This window comes from Triticum urartu, chromosome 7A (genome assembly GCF_056163025.1).
Source record: "Triticum urartu cultivar PI428250 chromosome 7A, HENAU_Tu73, whole genome shotgun sequence".
In the NCBI taxonomy this organism is placed as follows: domain Eukaryota; kingdom Viridiplantae; phylum Streptophyta; class Magnoliopsida; order Poales; family Poaceae; genus Triticum; species Triticum urartu.
The window spans coordinates 81810331-81824502 of NC_141879.1; the positions used below are offsets into that span (position 1 = coordinate 81810331).

Sequence of the window (14172 nt, forward strand, 5' to 3'; positions counted from 1 at the left end):
TCATGCTACTACTTGTATATCTCCACCACACACACCATTGGTGCTCACCCAGACTTCTGATTTCATTCAGAACCATAGAATTGCTATCACATCCAAGCAAAAGCAAGAGGATTTTATCATGGCGGAGCTCATCTTCTCGGCGGTTGTCGGGGACATGGTCGGTAGGGTGATATCTCTTCTCGCTGGCCGGTTCAAAGGACAAGGGTGCACCGACGCCAAGCTACGGAGGATTTGCCATATGCTTGTCAAGGTTCACAGTGCAGTAGAGGAGGCCAAAGGGAGGCAGATCACAAACTGCGGCACCCTCGAGTGGCTCTCGGAGCTCAACGACGGTGTGTACCAGGGCCATTACTTGCTCGACACGGTCCGGTGCAGAGATCAGGAGCTTGAAGATGAGCATGCTGACAAGGTAGTGGGACAGCCTTTCTCTTTATCCCTGCTTAATCCTGCAAAGCGCGTGCGCGTAGCGGCGTGTGCCGTGAAGAGCCTATTGTCTCGCCATGATGTTGATGTTGGTGAGGACATAGATAGAGTGGTAGAGATCTTGGAAACCGTATCTACTGATCTCAAGGAGTTCATGATGCTCCTACACAACTGCCAGCCTATCCATCGTCCTTTGGCTACTAATATCTTTGTCGAGGGGCAGATGTTTGGCCGACATGTCGAGAAAGAGAGGATCATCAACTTCCTGTTGCACGATGGTGGTCCGTCAACTGGAGAAAAAGTGGGTGTGCTTCCCATCGTCGGCGACATAGGAGTCGGGAAGACCACCCTTGCGCAGCATGTCTGCGATGACGAGAGGGTGCGCAGCCACTTTCCAATAATCTTATATTCCAATCTCTCATACACGAGGGCAATGGCAAGGGGTAAGGCAGCGCTTGTTCTAGGATCCAGACACACAGTTAGAGATGCTAAAGAATTCATCGAGTCACTGCATGTACTCAAGCAGAAATACTTCACCAAGAGGTTCTTGATGGTATTTGAAGATGTTGACGCGGACAAGAAGCAGTTGCTAGAAGAGATATTGTTGATCTTAAGACATGGAAAACATGGAAGCAGGATCATAATCACCACAAACAGCAGGGCCATTGCGGCGAGCATGGGAACGGTGCAGCCCATCAGTCTGAAGGTTATGCCACACCAGGAGTATTGGTTCTTCTTCAAAGCGCACGCGTTTGCCGGCAGAGATGTCGAGGAGGACCCAAGGATGCTAGCAGAAGGCAAAGCGATTGCAAGGAAGCTAAATGGATCCTTCTTCGGAGCGAAAATCATCGGCGGGGTGCTGAAGGCTCATCCGAATCCTCAGTTCTGGCGCAGGGTGCTGAGAAGCAATATAGGGGGGTTATGTCTGTTGGGTGATGGAATTGAGTACATTGCAGATTTGACAGAGAATTTGCTACCGATCGGCGCAGACATGTGTAAGGTGACCATTTCTAAGAGTCCATATCCCTCTCAGACGGAGCTGGCTAGGTTGGTATATCAGGCAAGTCCTAGTGCTGGTGTTGTTGCCTCGCGTGGTGATAACGGGTTTGCAAGAGTCTTGTTGTGCAGGTCAGTGTTGCCCTTCCAATTATTGTACTACACTGCTCATTGCAGTGTCCGCGGGCCGAACTATTCACCAGAGTTCATCAAACTTGAAAGAAGTAGATTAGCCCATCTTACTCTTACTCCCATCAAGAAAAGATTTCCTAAAATTAGTAATATATGTGTGTGAAGATCCGACAGGAATTATGCCTATTTACATGGAATTGACAAATTGTAGAATACTCTGTTTTGAGTTGCATTGTACTAGTTCTTGTTTATTTCTGTATTCTTAGCTTGCTTGTGTTGCCTCCCCGGTATGTACATGAAGCTAGCTCGGATAACTGTAACCTGGCCCTTGATGTGTGGAATGAAAAGTAGTGAGACTCTTATGCGGTTCCCAGAGCTGTGACAGTAGCTTGATTATCCAGACTAATGTTCTGCGGGAGAACACTTGGGAACTAGTCATGAAAATCGGGTTAGAAGTTCCATTATGAGCTTTGCCGGTAGATTGATTATGTTGTTTCTGGTCCTGCCATCCACTCACCGAATATTCTAGGCACATATGGTTTTGGGTTTAGGTTGACCCAGGCAGCTCTGGAGAAGTGGTCGTTCTAGAAGTGCTTGGGCATTGGTCTTTAGTTTTCAAACATTTGACGAGATGTACAGACATTTCAAAATCAACAAAGAAAGTTGGTTGAAGCTAAATCGGTCAACCATTTATAGGGTCAGCATAATAAGCTGTATCAGCACTAGCAGAATGTCATCACTAACAAGTCATACCAGCCAATAAGCCATTGTCGCAAAAATATGGCAAGGGAAAGATGGATAACACTGAGAAAAGTATATTCAACTTTCTGTTGATTAGACTAGCCAATACCATATCCAGGACCCAAAACCATCCACTTGCAGTGAAGTTATGGACAGGAAAAGGTTTCTGAAAATTTCCATAGATGCAATTGTTGCAAAAAGAGATGATTGTACGCCGTATATCTCCATAATACAACTGCTTGTGCATAGAAACAATTGTTGCCTTTATCAGAAAGATAAATAGAAACACTTGTGGGGCATCAGACAAGGCATGGAGGCAAAGCTCATATGTATCAGAGAAGAGGCATTCACCTTGGTGATATATGAGGAAATATGCTCCTGCTCGCTGCTGTATTCGCCCGGCGATGGTTTCAGCAGAGCAGGAACCCCCCTCATCTCCTCCTCTTCCTGCCTGGAAGCTCCTCCCGTTCTGGCTTCCCACAGGCAGAAGATGGACTGTCAATTGGTCTTGCAAATTGTCAAGGATGAGGTTGTCCTAAATTTACCTGAAATAAGAGCACTTGCTGCAGCAGCACACAGACGGTCTTCACTGATGGGTTTTCACTTTCAGACACTTCACAATACCAGATGCCACACCACCTGAGCTTGAATTGCACTCTAACTGTTAAACATGTAAGAAATCATCGCAAGGAAACCCAATTCTACAAATGTGGCTATGGAAGATGACCACACAATTGACAGGTCAAATGCACTGCAAGCGCCAATGGTTAGGCTTCTGATGGCAACTGCACTGCAGTACCTCCTTGGCTTCTAGGGATGTTGATGGTCTAAGACAAGGGCTAGGCATTCACAGCATTAGTCATCAGACAAACTCAGAATATATTTTCATATTTAGCACTCCCTTTGTAAACTTTTATAATATCTTTTAGATCAAAAGATCTTATAAAAGTTTACAGAGGGAGTACTGTACAACCAATAAGTAATGGCCAACAGAAAATTAGTCTGTTGCTTTTTGCTCTGCCATGTCACTGCAATACTTAAAATATAACCACAATAACAGTTTCTTTCATAGAAGGAAAACACGTGTTATAGACTTGCAGTGCAATATGGAGTCAAAGCACTGAAGTCTTCCATGTCGCTCTCATGCTAATATTTATATGTCAGAAACTTGAAATTGATAGAAAGGCTGGGGTACCAGGAAACTTGCGAACATCACAAAGTTGCTAGAGGAATTTATCATGGCGGAGGTCATCTTCTCGGCGGTTGTCGGAGACATGGTTGGCATGGTGATATCTCTTCTTGCCGGCCAGTTCAAGGACCAACAGTGTTCCGAAGCCAAACTACGCAAGATTTGCCATGTGCTCGTCAAAGTTTATAGTGCAGTAGAGGAGGCCAAAGGAAGGCATATCACAAACTATGGCACCCTCGAGTGGCTTTCAGAGCTCAACAACGGCATGTACCAGGGCCGCTACTTGCTCGACACAGTCGGATGCAGAGAGCAGGAGCTTGAAGATGAGCAAGCTGACAAGGTAGTTGAACAACGTTTCTCTTTCTCCTTGTTTAATCCTGCAAAGCGTGTGCGCGTAGCAGCGTGTGCCATGAAGAGCCTATTGTCTCGCCATGATATTGCTGTTGGTGAGGAGATAGATAGAGTGGTAGAGATCCTGGAAACCGTATCCAGTGATCTCAAAGAGTTCATGATGCTCATACAAAATTGCCAGCCCATGCATCGTCCTTTGCCTACCAATATCTTCATCGAGGGGCAGATGTTCAGCCAATATGTTGAGAAAGAGAGGATAATCACCTTCTTGGTGCACGATGGTGATCCGTTAACTGGGGAGAAATTGGGTGTGCTTCCCATTGTCGGCGACATGGGAGTCGGGAAGACCACCCTTGTGCAGCATGTCTGCAATGATGAGAGGGTGCGCCACCACTTTCCAATGATTTTGTATTCCAATTTCTCATACACCAGAGCAATGGCTTGGGATGAGGCACCGTTTGTTCTAGGATCCAAACACGCAGTTAGAGATGCGCGAAAATTCATCGAGTCACTACATGTACTTAAGGAGAAATGCCTCACCAAGAGGTGCTTGATGGTATTTGAAGATGTTGACGCAGGCAAGAAGCAGATGCTAGAAGAGTTACTGCCGACCTTAAGACATGGCAAACGTGGAAGCAGGATCATAATCACCACAAACAGCAGGGCCGTCGCTGCGAGCATGGGAAGAGTGCAGCCGATCAGTCTGAAGGTCATGCCGCACCAGGAGTACTGGTTCTTCTTCAAGGCGCACGCGTTTGCTGGCAGAGATGTCGAGGAGGACCCAAGGATGCTAGCAGCAGGCAAGGTGATTGCGAGGAAGCTAAATGGGTCCTTCTTCGGAGCGAAAATCATCGGTGGTGTGCTGAAAGCTCATCCGAATCCTTGGTTCTGGAGCAAGGTGCTGAGGAGCAATATAGGGGGATTATTTCTGTTGGGTGACGGAATTGGGTACATTATGGATTTGGCAGAGAATTTGCTACCAATCTACGCAGGCGTCTGTAAGGTGACCATTTGTAGGAATCCATTTATCTTTCAGACAGAACTGGCTAGGTTGGAGGATCTGTATCAGGCAAGTCCACTTGGCGATAACCGGTTTGCAAAAGCTCTGTTGTGCAGGTCAATGTTGCCATTCGAACTCTTAAACTACGCTGCTGATTGCAATGTGCGTGGGCCGGACTATTCAGCAGAGTTATAAAATTTGAGGAAGTAGACTTTGCCCATATGCTCCCGTCAAGAAAAGGTTTGCCGATATAGGGATGTGAAGATTAGACGGGAACTAGGCCTGTTTACATGGAATCTGATGCATCCGTCCCCATGGAATTGACTGCTCCATGTAGAGCTGAATGCTCTGTTTTGAGTTGTATTATTGTTGTTTTTCTTGTCTTGCTTCGCTGGTATATACATGAAACTAGCTCCAATAACTGTAACATGGCCCTTGATGTGTAGAATGACAGTAGTAAGTGTAAAGTAGTTTGGGAAGTGTAGAACCCTTTGTCTCGGGCCGCGTTGTATATATTGAGGCAAAGCCTTGGTGGACAAGTTACAGAGGAGGAGATCGACCAGGGGGAGATCGACAGGAACAGAAAGAGATCGACCAGGAGAGGTCGTTACAAGAGATAGAGAGAAGAAGAGATAGATACAATTTAAACACCTCTCCTATCCCTATACAATAATTCTAACACTCCCCCTCAATCTAAACCTCAAGCCTTGCTAAGGTTGAGATTGTATTTGAACTCATCCAATCTTCTCTCTGTCAAGGGTTTAGTAAACCCATCTGCAAGTTGATCCCCTGTAGGAATGAACCGTATCTCAAGTAGCTTTCGAGCTACTCTCTCTCTCTGACAAAATGAAAGTCCACTTCAATATGTTCTGTTCGTGCATGGAAGACAGAATTGGCTGAAAGATAAGTTGCACCAATATTGTCACACCATAACCGTGCAACCTTCGAAGCTTTAATGCCAAGCTCATAGAGTAATGTTTGTATCCACATTACTTCAGCTGTGGCATTTGCTAATGACTTATATTCAGCCTCTGTACTTGATCTTGAGACAGTAGCTTGCTTCCTTGCACTCCATGACACAAGATTAGATCCCAGAAACACAGCAAAACCACCAGTGGATCTTCTGTCATTAGCACACCCTGCCCAGTCTGTTGGGGAACGTAGTAATTCTACGCACACGCAAGATCATGGTGATGTATAGCAACGAGAGGGGAGAGTGTTGTCTACGTACCCTCGTAGACCGACAGCGGAAGCGTTATGACAACGCGGTTGATGTAGTCGTACGTCTTCACGGCCCGACCGATCAAGCACTGAAACTACGGCACCTCCGAGTTCTAGCACATGTTCAGCTCGATGATGATCCCCGGACTCCGATCCAGCAAAGTGTCAGGGAAGAGTTCCGTCAGCACGACGGCGTGGTGACGATCTTGATGTTCTACCGTCGCAGGGCTTCGCCTAAGCACCGCTACAATATTATCGAGGAGTATGGTGGAGGGGGGCACCGCACACGGCTAAGAAAACGATCACGAAGATCAACTTGTGTGTCTATGGAGTGCCCCCTGCCCCTGTATATAAAGGAGTGGAGGAGGGGAGGGTCGGCCCTCTCTATGGCGCGCCCTAGGGGAGTCCTACTCCCACCGGGAGTAGGATTCCCCTTTTCCTAGTCCAACTTTATAGGAGTCCTTCCAAGTAGTAGGAGTAGGAGACAAGGAAGGGGAAGAGGGAAGAGAAGGAAGGAGGGGGCGCAGCCCCTCCCCCTAGTCCAATTCGGACTAGGCCTTGGGGGGGCGCGCGGCCTGCCTCTCCCTCTCCCCTAAAGCCCAATAAGGCCCATATACTTCTTCCCCCTTATTCCCGTAACTCCCCGGTACTCCGAAAAATACCCGAACCACTCGGAACCTTTCCGATGTCCGAATATAGTCGTCCAATATATCGATCTTTACGTCTCAACCATTCCCAGACTCCTAGTCATGTCCCCGATCTCACCCGGGACTCCGAACTCCTTCGGTACATCAAAACTCATAAAGTCATAATATAACTGTCATCGAAACCTTAAGCATGCGGACCCTACGGGTTCGAGAATAATGTAGACATGACCGAGACATGTCTCCGGTCAATAACCAATAGCAGAACCTGGATGCTCATATTGGCTCCCACATATTCTACGAAGATCTTTATCGGTCAGACCGCATAACAACATACGGTGTTTCCTTTGTCATCGGTATGTTACTAGCCCGAGATTCGATCGTCGGTATCTTAATACCTAGTTCAATCTCGTTACCGGCAAGTCTCTTTACTCGTTCCGTAATACATCATCTCACAACTAACTCATTAGTTGCAATGCTTGCAAGGCTTATGTGATGTGCATTGCCGAGAGGGCCCAGATATATCTCTCCGACAATCGGAGTGACAAATCCTAATCTCGAAATACGCCAACCCAACATGTACCTTTGGAGACACCTGTAGAGCTCCTTTATAATCACCCAGTTACGTTGTGACGTTTGGTAGCACACAAAGTGTTCCTTCGACAAACGGGAGTTGCATAATCTCATAGTCATAGGAACATGTATAAGTCATGAAGAAAGCAATAGCAACATACTAAACGATCGGGTGCTAAGCTAATGGAATGGGTCATGTCAATCACATCATTCTTCTAATGATGTGATCCTGTTAATCAAATAACAACTCTTTTGTTCATGGTTAGGAAACATAACCATCTTCGATTAACGAGCTAGTCAAGTAGAGGCATACTAGTGACACTCTGTTTGTCTATGTATTCACACATATATTATGTTTCCGGTTAATACAATTCTAGCATGAATAATAAACATTTATCATGATATAAGGAAATAAATAATAACTTTATTATTGCCTGTAGGGCATATTTCCTTCAGTCTCCCACTTGCACTAGAGTCAATAATCTAGTTCGCATCGCCATGTGATTCAACACTAATAGTTCACATCACCATGTGATTAACACCCATAGTTCACATCGTCATATGACCTATACCCAAACGGTTTACTAGAGTCAGTAATCTAGTTCACATCGTTTATGTGATTAACACCCAAAGAGTACTAAGGTGTGATCATGTTTTGCTTGTGAGATTATTTTAGTCAACGGGTCTGTCACATACAGATCCGTAAGTATTTTGCAAATTCTATGTCTAGAATGCTCTGCATGGAGGTACTCTAGCTAATTGCTCCCACTTTCAATATGTATCTAGATCGAGACTTAGAGTCATCCAGATCTGTGTCAAAACTTGCATCGACGTAACTTTTTATGACGAACCTTTTGTCACCTCCATAATTAAGAAATAATTCCTTATTCCACTAAGGATAATTTTGACCGCTGTCCAGTGATCTACTCTTAGATCACTATTGTACTCCCTTGCTTAACACAGTGTAGGGTATACAATAGATCTGGTACACAACATGGCATACTTTATAGAACCTATGGCTGAGGCATAGGAAATGACTTTCATTCTCTTTCTATCTTCTGTCGTGGTCGGGATTTGAGTCTTACTCAATTTCACACCTTGTAACACAGCCAAGAACTCTTTCTTTGACTGTTCCATTTTGAACTACTTCAAAATATTGTCAAGGTATGTACTCATTGAAAAAACTTATCAAGCGTCTTGATCTATCTCTATAGATCTTGATGCTTAATATGTAAGCAACTTCACCGAGGTCTTTCTTTGAAAAACTTCTTTCAAAACACTCCTTTATACTTTGCAGAATAATTCTACATTATTTCTGATCAACAATATGTCATTCACATATACTTATCAGAAATGTTGTAGTGCTCCCACTCACTTTCTTGTAAATACAGGCTTCACCGCAAGTCTGTATAAAACTATATGCTTTGATTATCTCATCAAATCGCATATTCCAACTCCGAGATGCTTGCGCCAGTCCATAGATGGATCGCTGGAGCTTGCACATTTTGTTAGCTCCTTTTGGATCGACAAAACCTCCCGGCTGCATCATATACAACTCTTCTTCCAGAAATCCATTCAGGAATGCAGTTTTGACATCCATTTGCCAGATTTCATAAAATGCGGCAATTGCTAACATGATTCGGACAGACTTAAGCATAGATACGAGTGAGAAACTCTCATCGTAGTCAACACCTTGAACTTGTCGAAAACCTTTTTGCGACAATTCTAGCTTTGTAGATAGTAACACTACTATCAGCGTCTGTCTTCCTCTTGAAGATCCATTTAATCTCAATGGCTCGCCGATCATTGGGCAAGTTAATCAAAGTCCATACTTTGTTCTCATACATGGATCTCATCTCAGATTTCATGGCCTCAAGCCATTTTGCGGAATCTGGGCTCATCATCGCTTCCTCATAGTTCGTAGACTCGTCATGGTCAAGTAACATGACCTCCAGAACTGGATTACCGTACCACTCTGGTGCGGATCTCACTCCGATTTACCTACGAGGTTCGGTAGTAACTTGATCTGAAGTTACATGATCATCATCATTAGCTTCCTCACTAATCGGTCTAGTAGTCACAGGAACAGATTTCTGTGATGAACTACTTTCCAATAAGGGAGCAGGTACAGTTACCTCATCAAGTTCTACTTTCCTCCCACTCACTTCTTTCGAGAGAAACTCCTTCTCTAGAAAGGATCCATTCTCAGCAATGAATAACTTGCCTTCGGATCTGTGATAGAAGGTGTACCCAACAGTCTCCTTTGGGTATCCTATGAAGACATATTTCTCCGATTTGGGTTTGAACTTATCAGGATGAAACTTTTTCACATAAGCATCACAACCCCAAACTTTAAGAAACGACAACTTTGGTTTCTTGTTAAACCACAGTTCATATAGTGTCATCTCAACGGATTTAGATGGTGCCCTATTTAACATGAATGCAGCTGTCTCTAATGCATAACCCCAAAACGATAGTGGTAAATCGGTAAGAAACATCATAGATTGCACTATATCCAATAAAGTGCGGTTATGACGTTCGGACACACCATTATGCTGTGGTGTTCCAGGTGGCATGAGTTTGTGAAACTATTCCACATTGTTTTAATTGAAGACCAAACTCGTAACTCAAATATTCGTCTCTGCGATTAGATCGTAGAAACTTTATTTTCTTGTCACGATGATTTTCCACTTCACTCTGAAATTCTTTGAACTTTTCAAATGTTTCTGACTTATGTTTCATCAAGTAGATATACTCATATCTGCTCAAATCATCTGTGAAGGTCAGAAAATAACGATACCCGCCGCGAGCCTCAACACTCATCGGATCGCATACATCAATATGTGTTATTTCCAATAAGTCAGTTGCTCGCTCCATTGTTCCGGAGAACGGTGTTTTAGTCATCTTGCCCATGAGGCATGGTTCGCAAGCATCAAGTGATTCATAATCAAGTGATTCCAAAAACCCATCAGCATGGAGTTTGTTCATGCGCTTTACACCAATATGACCTAAACGGCAGTGCCACAAATAAGTTGCACTATCATTATTAACTTTGCATCTTTTGGTTTTAATATTATGATTATGTGCATCACTACGATCGAGATACAACAAACTATTTTCATTGGGTGTGTAACCATATAAGGTTTTATTCATGTAAACAGAACAACAATTTATTCTCTTACTTAAATGAATAACCGTATTACAATAAACATGATCAAATCATATTCATGCGCAACACAAACACCAAATAACACTTATTTAGGTTCAACACTAATCCCGAAAGTATAGGGAGTGTGCGGTGATGATCATATCAATCTTGAAACCACTTCCAACACACATCGTCACTTCATCCTTAACTAGTCTCTGTTTATTCTGCAACTCCCGCTTCGAGTTACTAATCTTAGCAACTGAACTAGTATCAAATACTGAGGGGTTGCTATAAACACTAGTAAAGCACACATCAATAACATGTATATCAAATATACTTATGTTCACTTTGCCATCCTTCTTATCCGCCAATCATTTGGGGTAGTTCCGCTTCCAGTGACCAGTCCCTTTGCAGTAGAAGCACTTAGTCTCAGGCTTAGGACCAGACTTGGGCTTCTTCACTTGAGCAGCAACTTGCTTGCCGTTCTTCTTGAAGTTCCCCTTCTTCCTTTTGCCCTTTTCTTGAAACTAGTGGTCTTGTCTACCATCAACACTTGATGTTTTTCTTGATTTCTACCTTCATTGATTTTAGCATCACGAAGAGCTTGGGAATCGTTTTCGTTATCCCTTGCATATTATAGTTCATCACGAAGTTCTACTAACTTGGTGATGGTGACTAGAGAATTCTGTCAATCACTATTTTATCTGGAAGATTAACTCCCACTTGATTCAAGCGATTGTAGTACCCAGACAATCTGAGCACATGCTCACTAGTTGAGCGATTCTCCTCCATCTTTAGCTATAGAACTTGTTGGAGACTTCATATCTCTCAACTCGGGTATTTGCTTGAAATATTAACTTCAACTCCTGGAACATCTCATATGGTCCATGACGTTCAAAATGTCTTTGAAGTCCCGATTCTAAGTCGTTAAGCATGGTGCACTAAACTATCAAGTAGTCATCATATTGAGCTAGCCAAACGTTCATAACATCTGCATCTGCTCCTGCAATAGGTCTGTCACCTAGCGATGCATCAAGGACATAATTCTTCTGTGCAGCAATGAGGATAAACCTCAGATCACGGATCCAATCCGCATCATTGCTACTAACATCTTTCAACACAATTTTCTCTAGGAACATATCAAAATAAACATATGAAAGCAACAACGCGAGCTATTGATCTACAACATAATTTGCAAAATACTACCAGGACTAAGTTCATAATAAATTTAAGTTCAATTATCATATTACTTAAGAACTCCCACTTAGATAGAAATCCCTCTAATCTTCTAAGTGATCACGTGATCCATATCAACTAAACCATAACCGATCATCACGTGAAATGGAGTGGTTTTCAATGGTGAACATTGCTATGTTGATCATATCTACTATATGATTCACACTCGACCTTTCGGTCTCAGTGTTCCGAGGCCATATCTGCATATGCTAGGCTCATCAAGTTTAACCTGAGTATTCTGCGTGTGCAAAAACTGGCTTGCACCCGTTGTAGATGGACGTAGAGCTTATCACACCCGATCATCACGTGGTGCCTGGGCACGACGAACTTTGGCAACGGTGCACAACGAATTTCAGGAAGTAGACTTTGCCCATATGCTCCCGTCAAGAAAAGGTTTGCCGATATAGGGATGTGAAGATTAGACAGGAACTAGGCCTGTTTACATGGAATCTGATGCATCCGTCCCCATGGAATTGACTGCTCCATGTAGAGCTGAATGCTCTGTTTTGAGTTGTATTATTGTTGTTTTTCTTGTCTTGCTTCGCTGGTATATACATGAAACTAGCTCCAATAACTGTAACGTGGCCCTTGATGTGTAGAATGACAGTAGTGAGTGTAAAGTAGTTTGGGAAGCATAGAACCCTTTGTCTCGGGCCGCGTTGTATATATTGAGGCAAAGCCTTGGTGGACAAGTTACAGAGGAGGAGATCGACAGGAACAGAAAGAGATCGACCAGGAGAGGTCGTTACAAGAGATAGAGAGAAGAAGAGATAGATACAATTTAAACACCTCTCCTATCCCTATACAATAATTCTAACACTCCCCCTCAATCTAAACCTCAAGCCTTGCTAAGGTTGAGATTGTATTTGAACTCATCCAATCTTCTCTCTGTCAAGGGTTTAGTAAACCCATCTGCAAGTTGATCCCCTGTAGGAATGAACCGTATCTCAAGTAGCTTTCGAGCTACTCTCTCTCTCTGACAAAATGAAAGTCCACTTCAATATGTTCTGTTCGTGCATGGAAGACAGAATTGGCTGAAAGATAAGTTGCACCAATATTGTCACACCATAACCGTGCAACCTTCGAAGCTTTAATGCCAAGCTCATAGAGTAATGTTTGTATCCACATTACTTCAGCTGTGGCATTTGCTAATGACTTATATTCAGCCTCTGTACTTGATCTTGAGACAGTAGCTTGCTTCCTTGCACTCCATGACACAAGATTAGATCCCAGAAACACAGCAAAACCACCAGTGGATCTTCTGTCATTAGCACACCCTGCCCAGTCTGTTGGGGAACGTAGTAATTCTACGCACACGCAAGATCATGGTGATGTATAGCAACGAGAGGGGAGAGTGTTGTCTACGTACCCTCGTAGACCGACAGCGGAAGCGTTATGACAACGCGGTTGATGTAGTCGTACGTCTTCACGGCCCGACCGATCAAGCACTGAAACTACGGCACCTCCGAGTTCTAGCACACGTTCAGCTCGATGATGATCCCCGGACTCCGATCCAGCAAAGTGTCAGGGAAGAGTTCCGTCAGCACGACGGCGTGGTGACGATCTTGATGTTCTACCGTCGCAGGGCTTCGCCTAAGCACCGCTACAATATTATCGAGGAGTATGGTGGAGGGGGGCACCGCACACGGCTAAGAAAACGATCACGAAGATCAACTTGTGTGTCTATGGAGTGCCCCCTGCCCCTGTATATAAAGGAGTGGAGGAGGGGAGGGTCGGCCCTCTCTATGGCGCGCCCTAGGGGAGTCCTACTCCCACCGGGAGTAGGATTCCCCTTTTCCTAGTCCAACTTTATAGGAGTCCTTCCAAGTAGTAGGAGTAGGAGACAAGGAAGGGGAAGAGGGAAGAGAAGGAAGGAGGGGGCGCAGCCCCTCCCCCTAGTCCAATTCGGACTAGGCCTTGGGGGGGCGCGCGGCCTGCCTCTCCCTCTCCCCTAAAGCCCAATAAGGCCCATATACTTCTTCCCCCTTATTCCCGTAACTCCCCGGTACTCCGAAAAATACCCGAACCACTCGGAACCTTTCCGATGTCCGAATATAGTCGTCCAATATATCGATCTTTACGTCTCAACCATTCCCAGACTCCTAGTCATGTCCCCGATCTCACCCGGGACTCCGAACTCCTTCGGTACATCAAAACTCATAAAGTCATAATATAACTGTCATCGAAACCTTAAGCATGCGGACCCTACGGGTTCGAGAATAATGTAGACATGACCGAGACATGTCTCCGGTCAATAACCAATAGCAGAACCTGGATGCTCATATTGGCTCCCACATATTCTACGAAGATCTTTATCGGTCAGACCGCATAACAACATACGGTGTTTCCTTTGTCATCGGTATGTTACTAGCCCGAGATTCGATCATCGGTATCTTAATACCTAGTTCAATCTCGTTACCGGCAAGTCTCTTTACTCGTTCCGTAATACATCATCTCACAACTAACTCATTAGTTGCAATGCTTGCAAGGCTTATGTGATGTGCATTGCCGAGAGGGC

At 44.3% G+C, this 14172-nt stretch overlaps 2 protein-coding genes across 2 annotated transcripts; both read left to right on the forward strand.

The window, feature by feature from the left end:
• Positions 1 to 1802, forward strand: LOC125532099 (disease resistance protein RGA2-like). Its single transcript, XM_087536096.1, has one exon. The coding sequence runs from the start codon at positions 119 to 121 to the stop codon at positions 1712 to 1714; it is 1596 nt and encodes a 531-aa protein (XP_087392222.1). The 5' UTR covers positions 1 to 118; the 3' UTR covers positions 1715 to 1802.
• A 1299-nt stretch (positions 1803 to 3101) lies between these two features.
• On the forward strand, positions 3102 to 5259 carry LOC147958006 (disease resistance protein RGA2-like). Its single transcript, XM_087536097.1, has one exon. The coding sequence runs from the start codon at positions 3531 to 3533 to the stop codon at positions 5025 to 5027; it is 1497 nt and encodes a 498-aa protein (XP_087392223.1). The 5' UTR covers positions 3102 to 3530; the 3' UTR covers positions 5028 to 5259.
• Positions 5260 to 14172: the final 8913 nt, after the last annotated feature.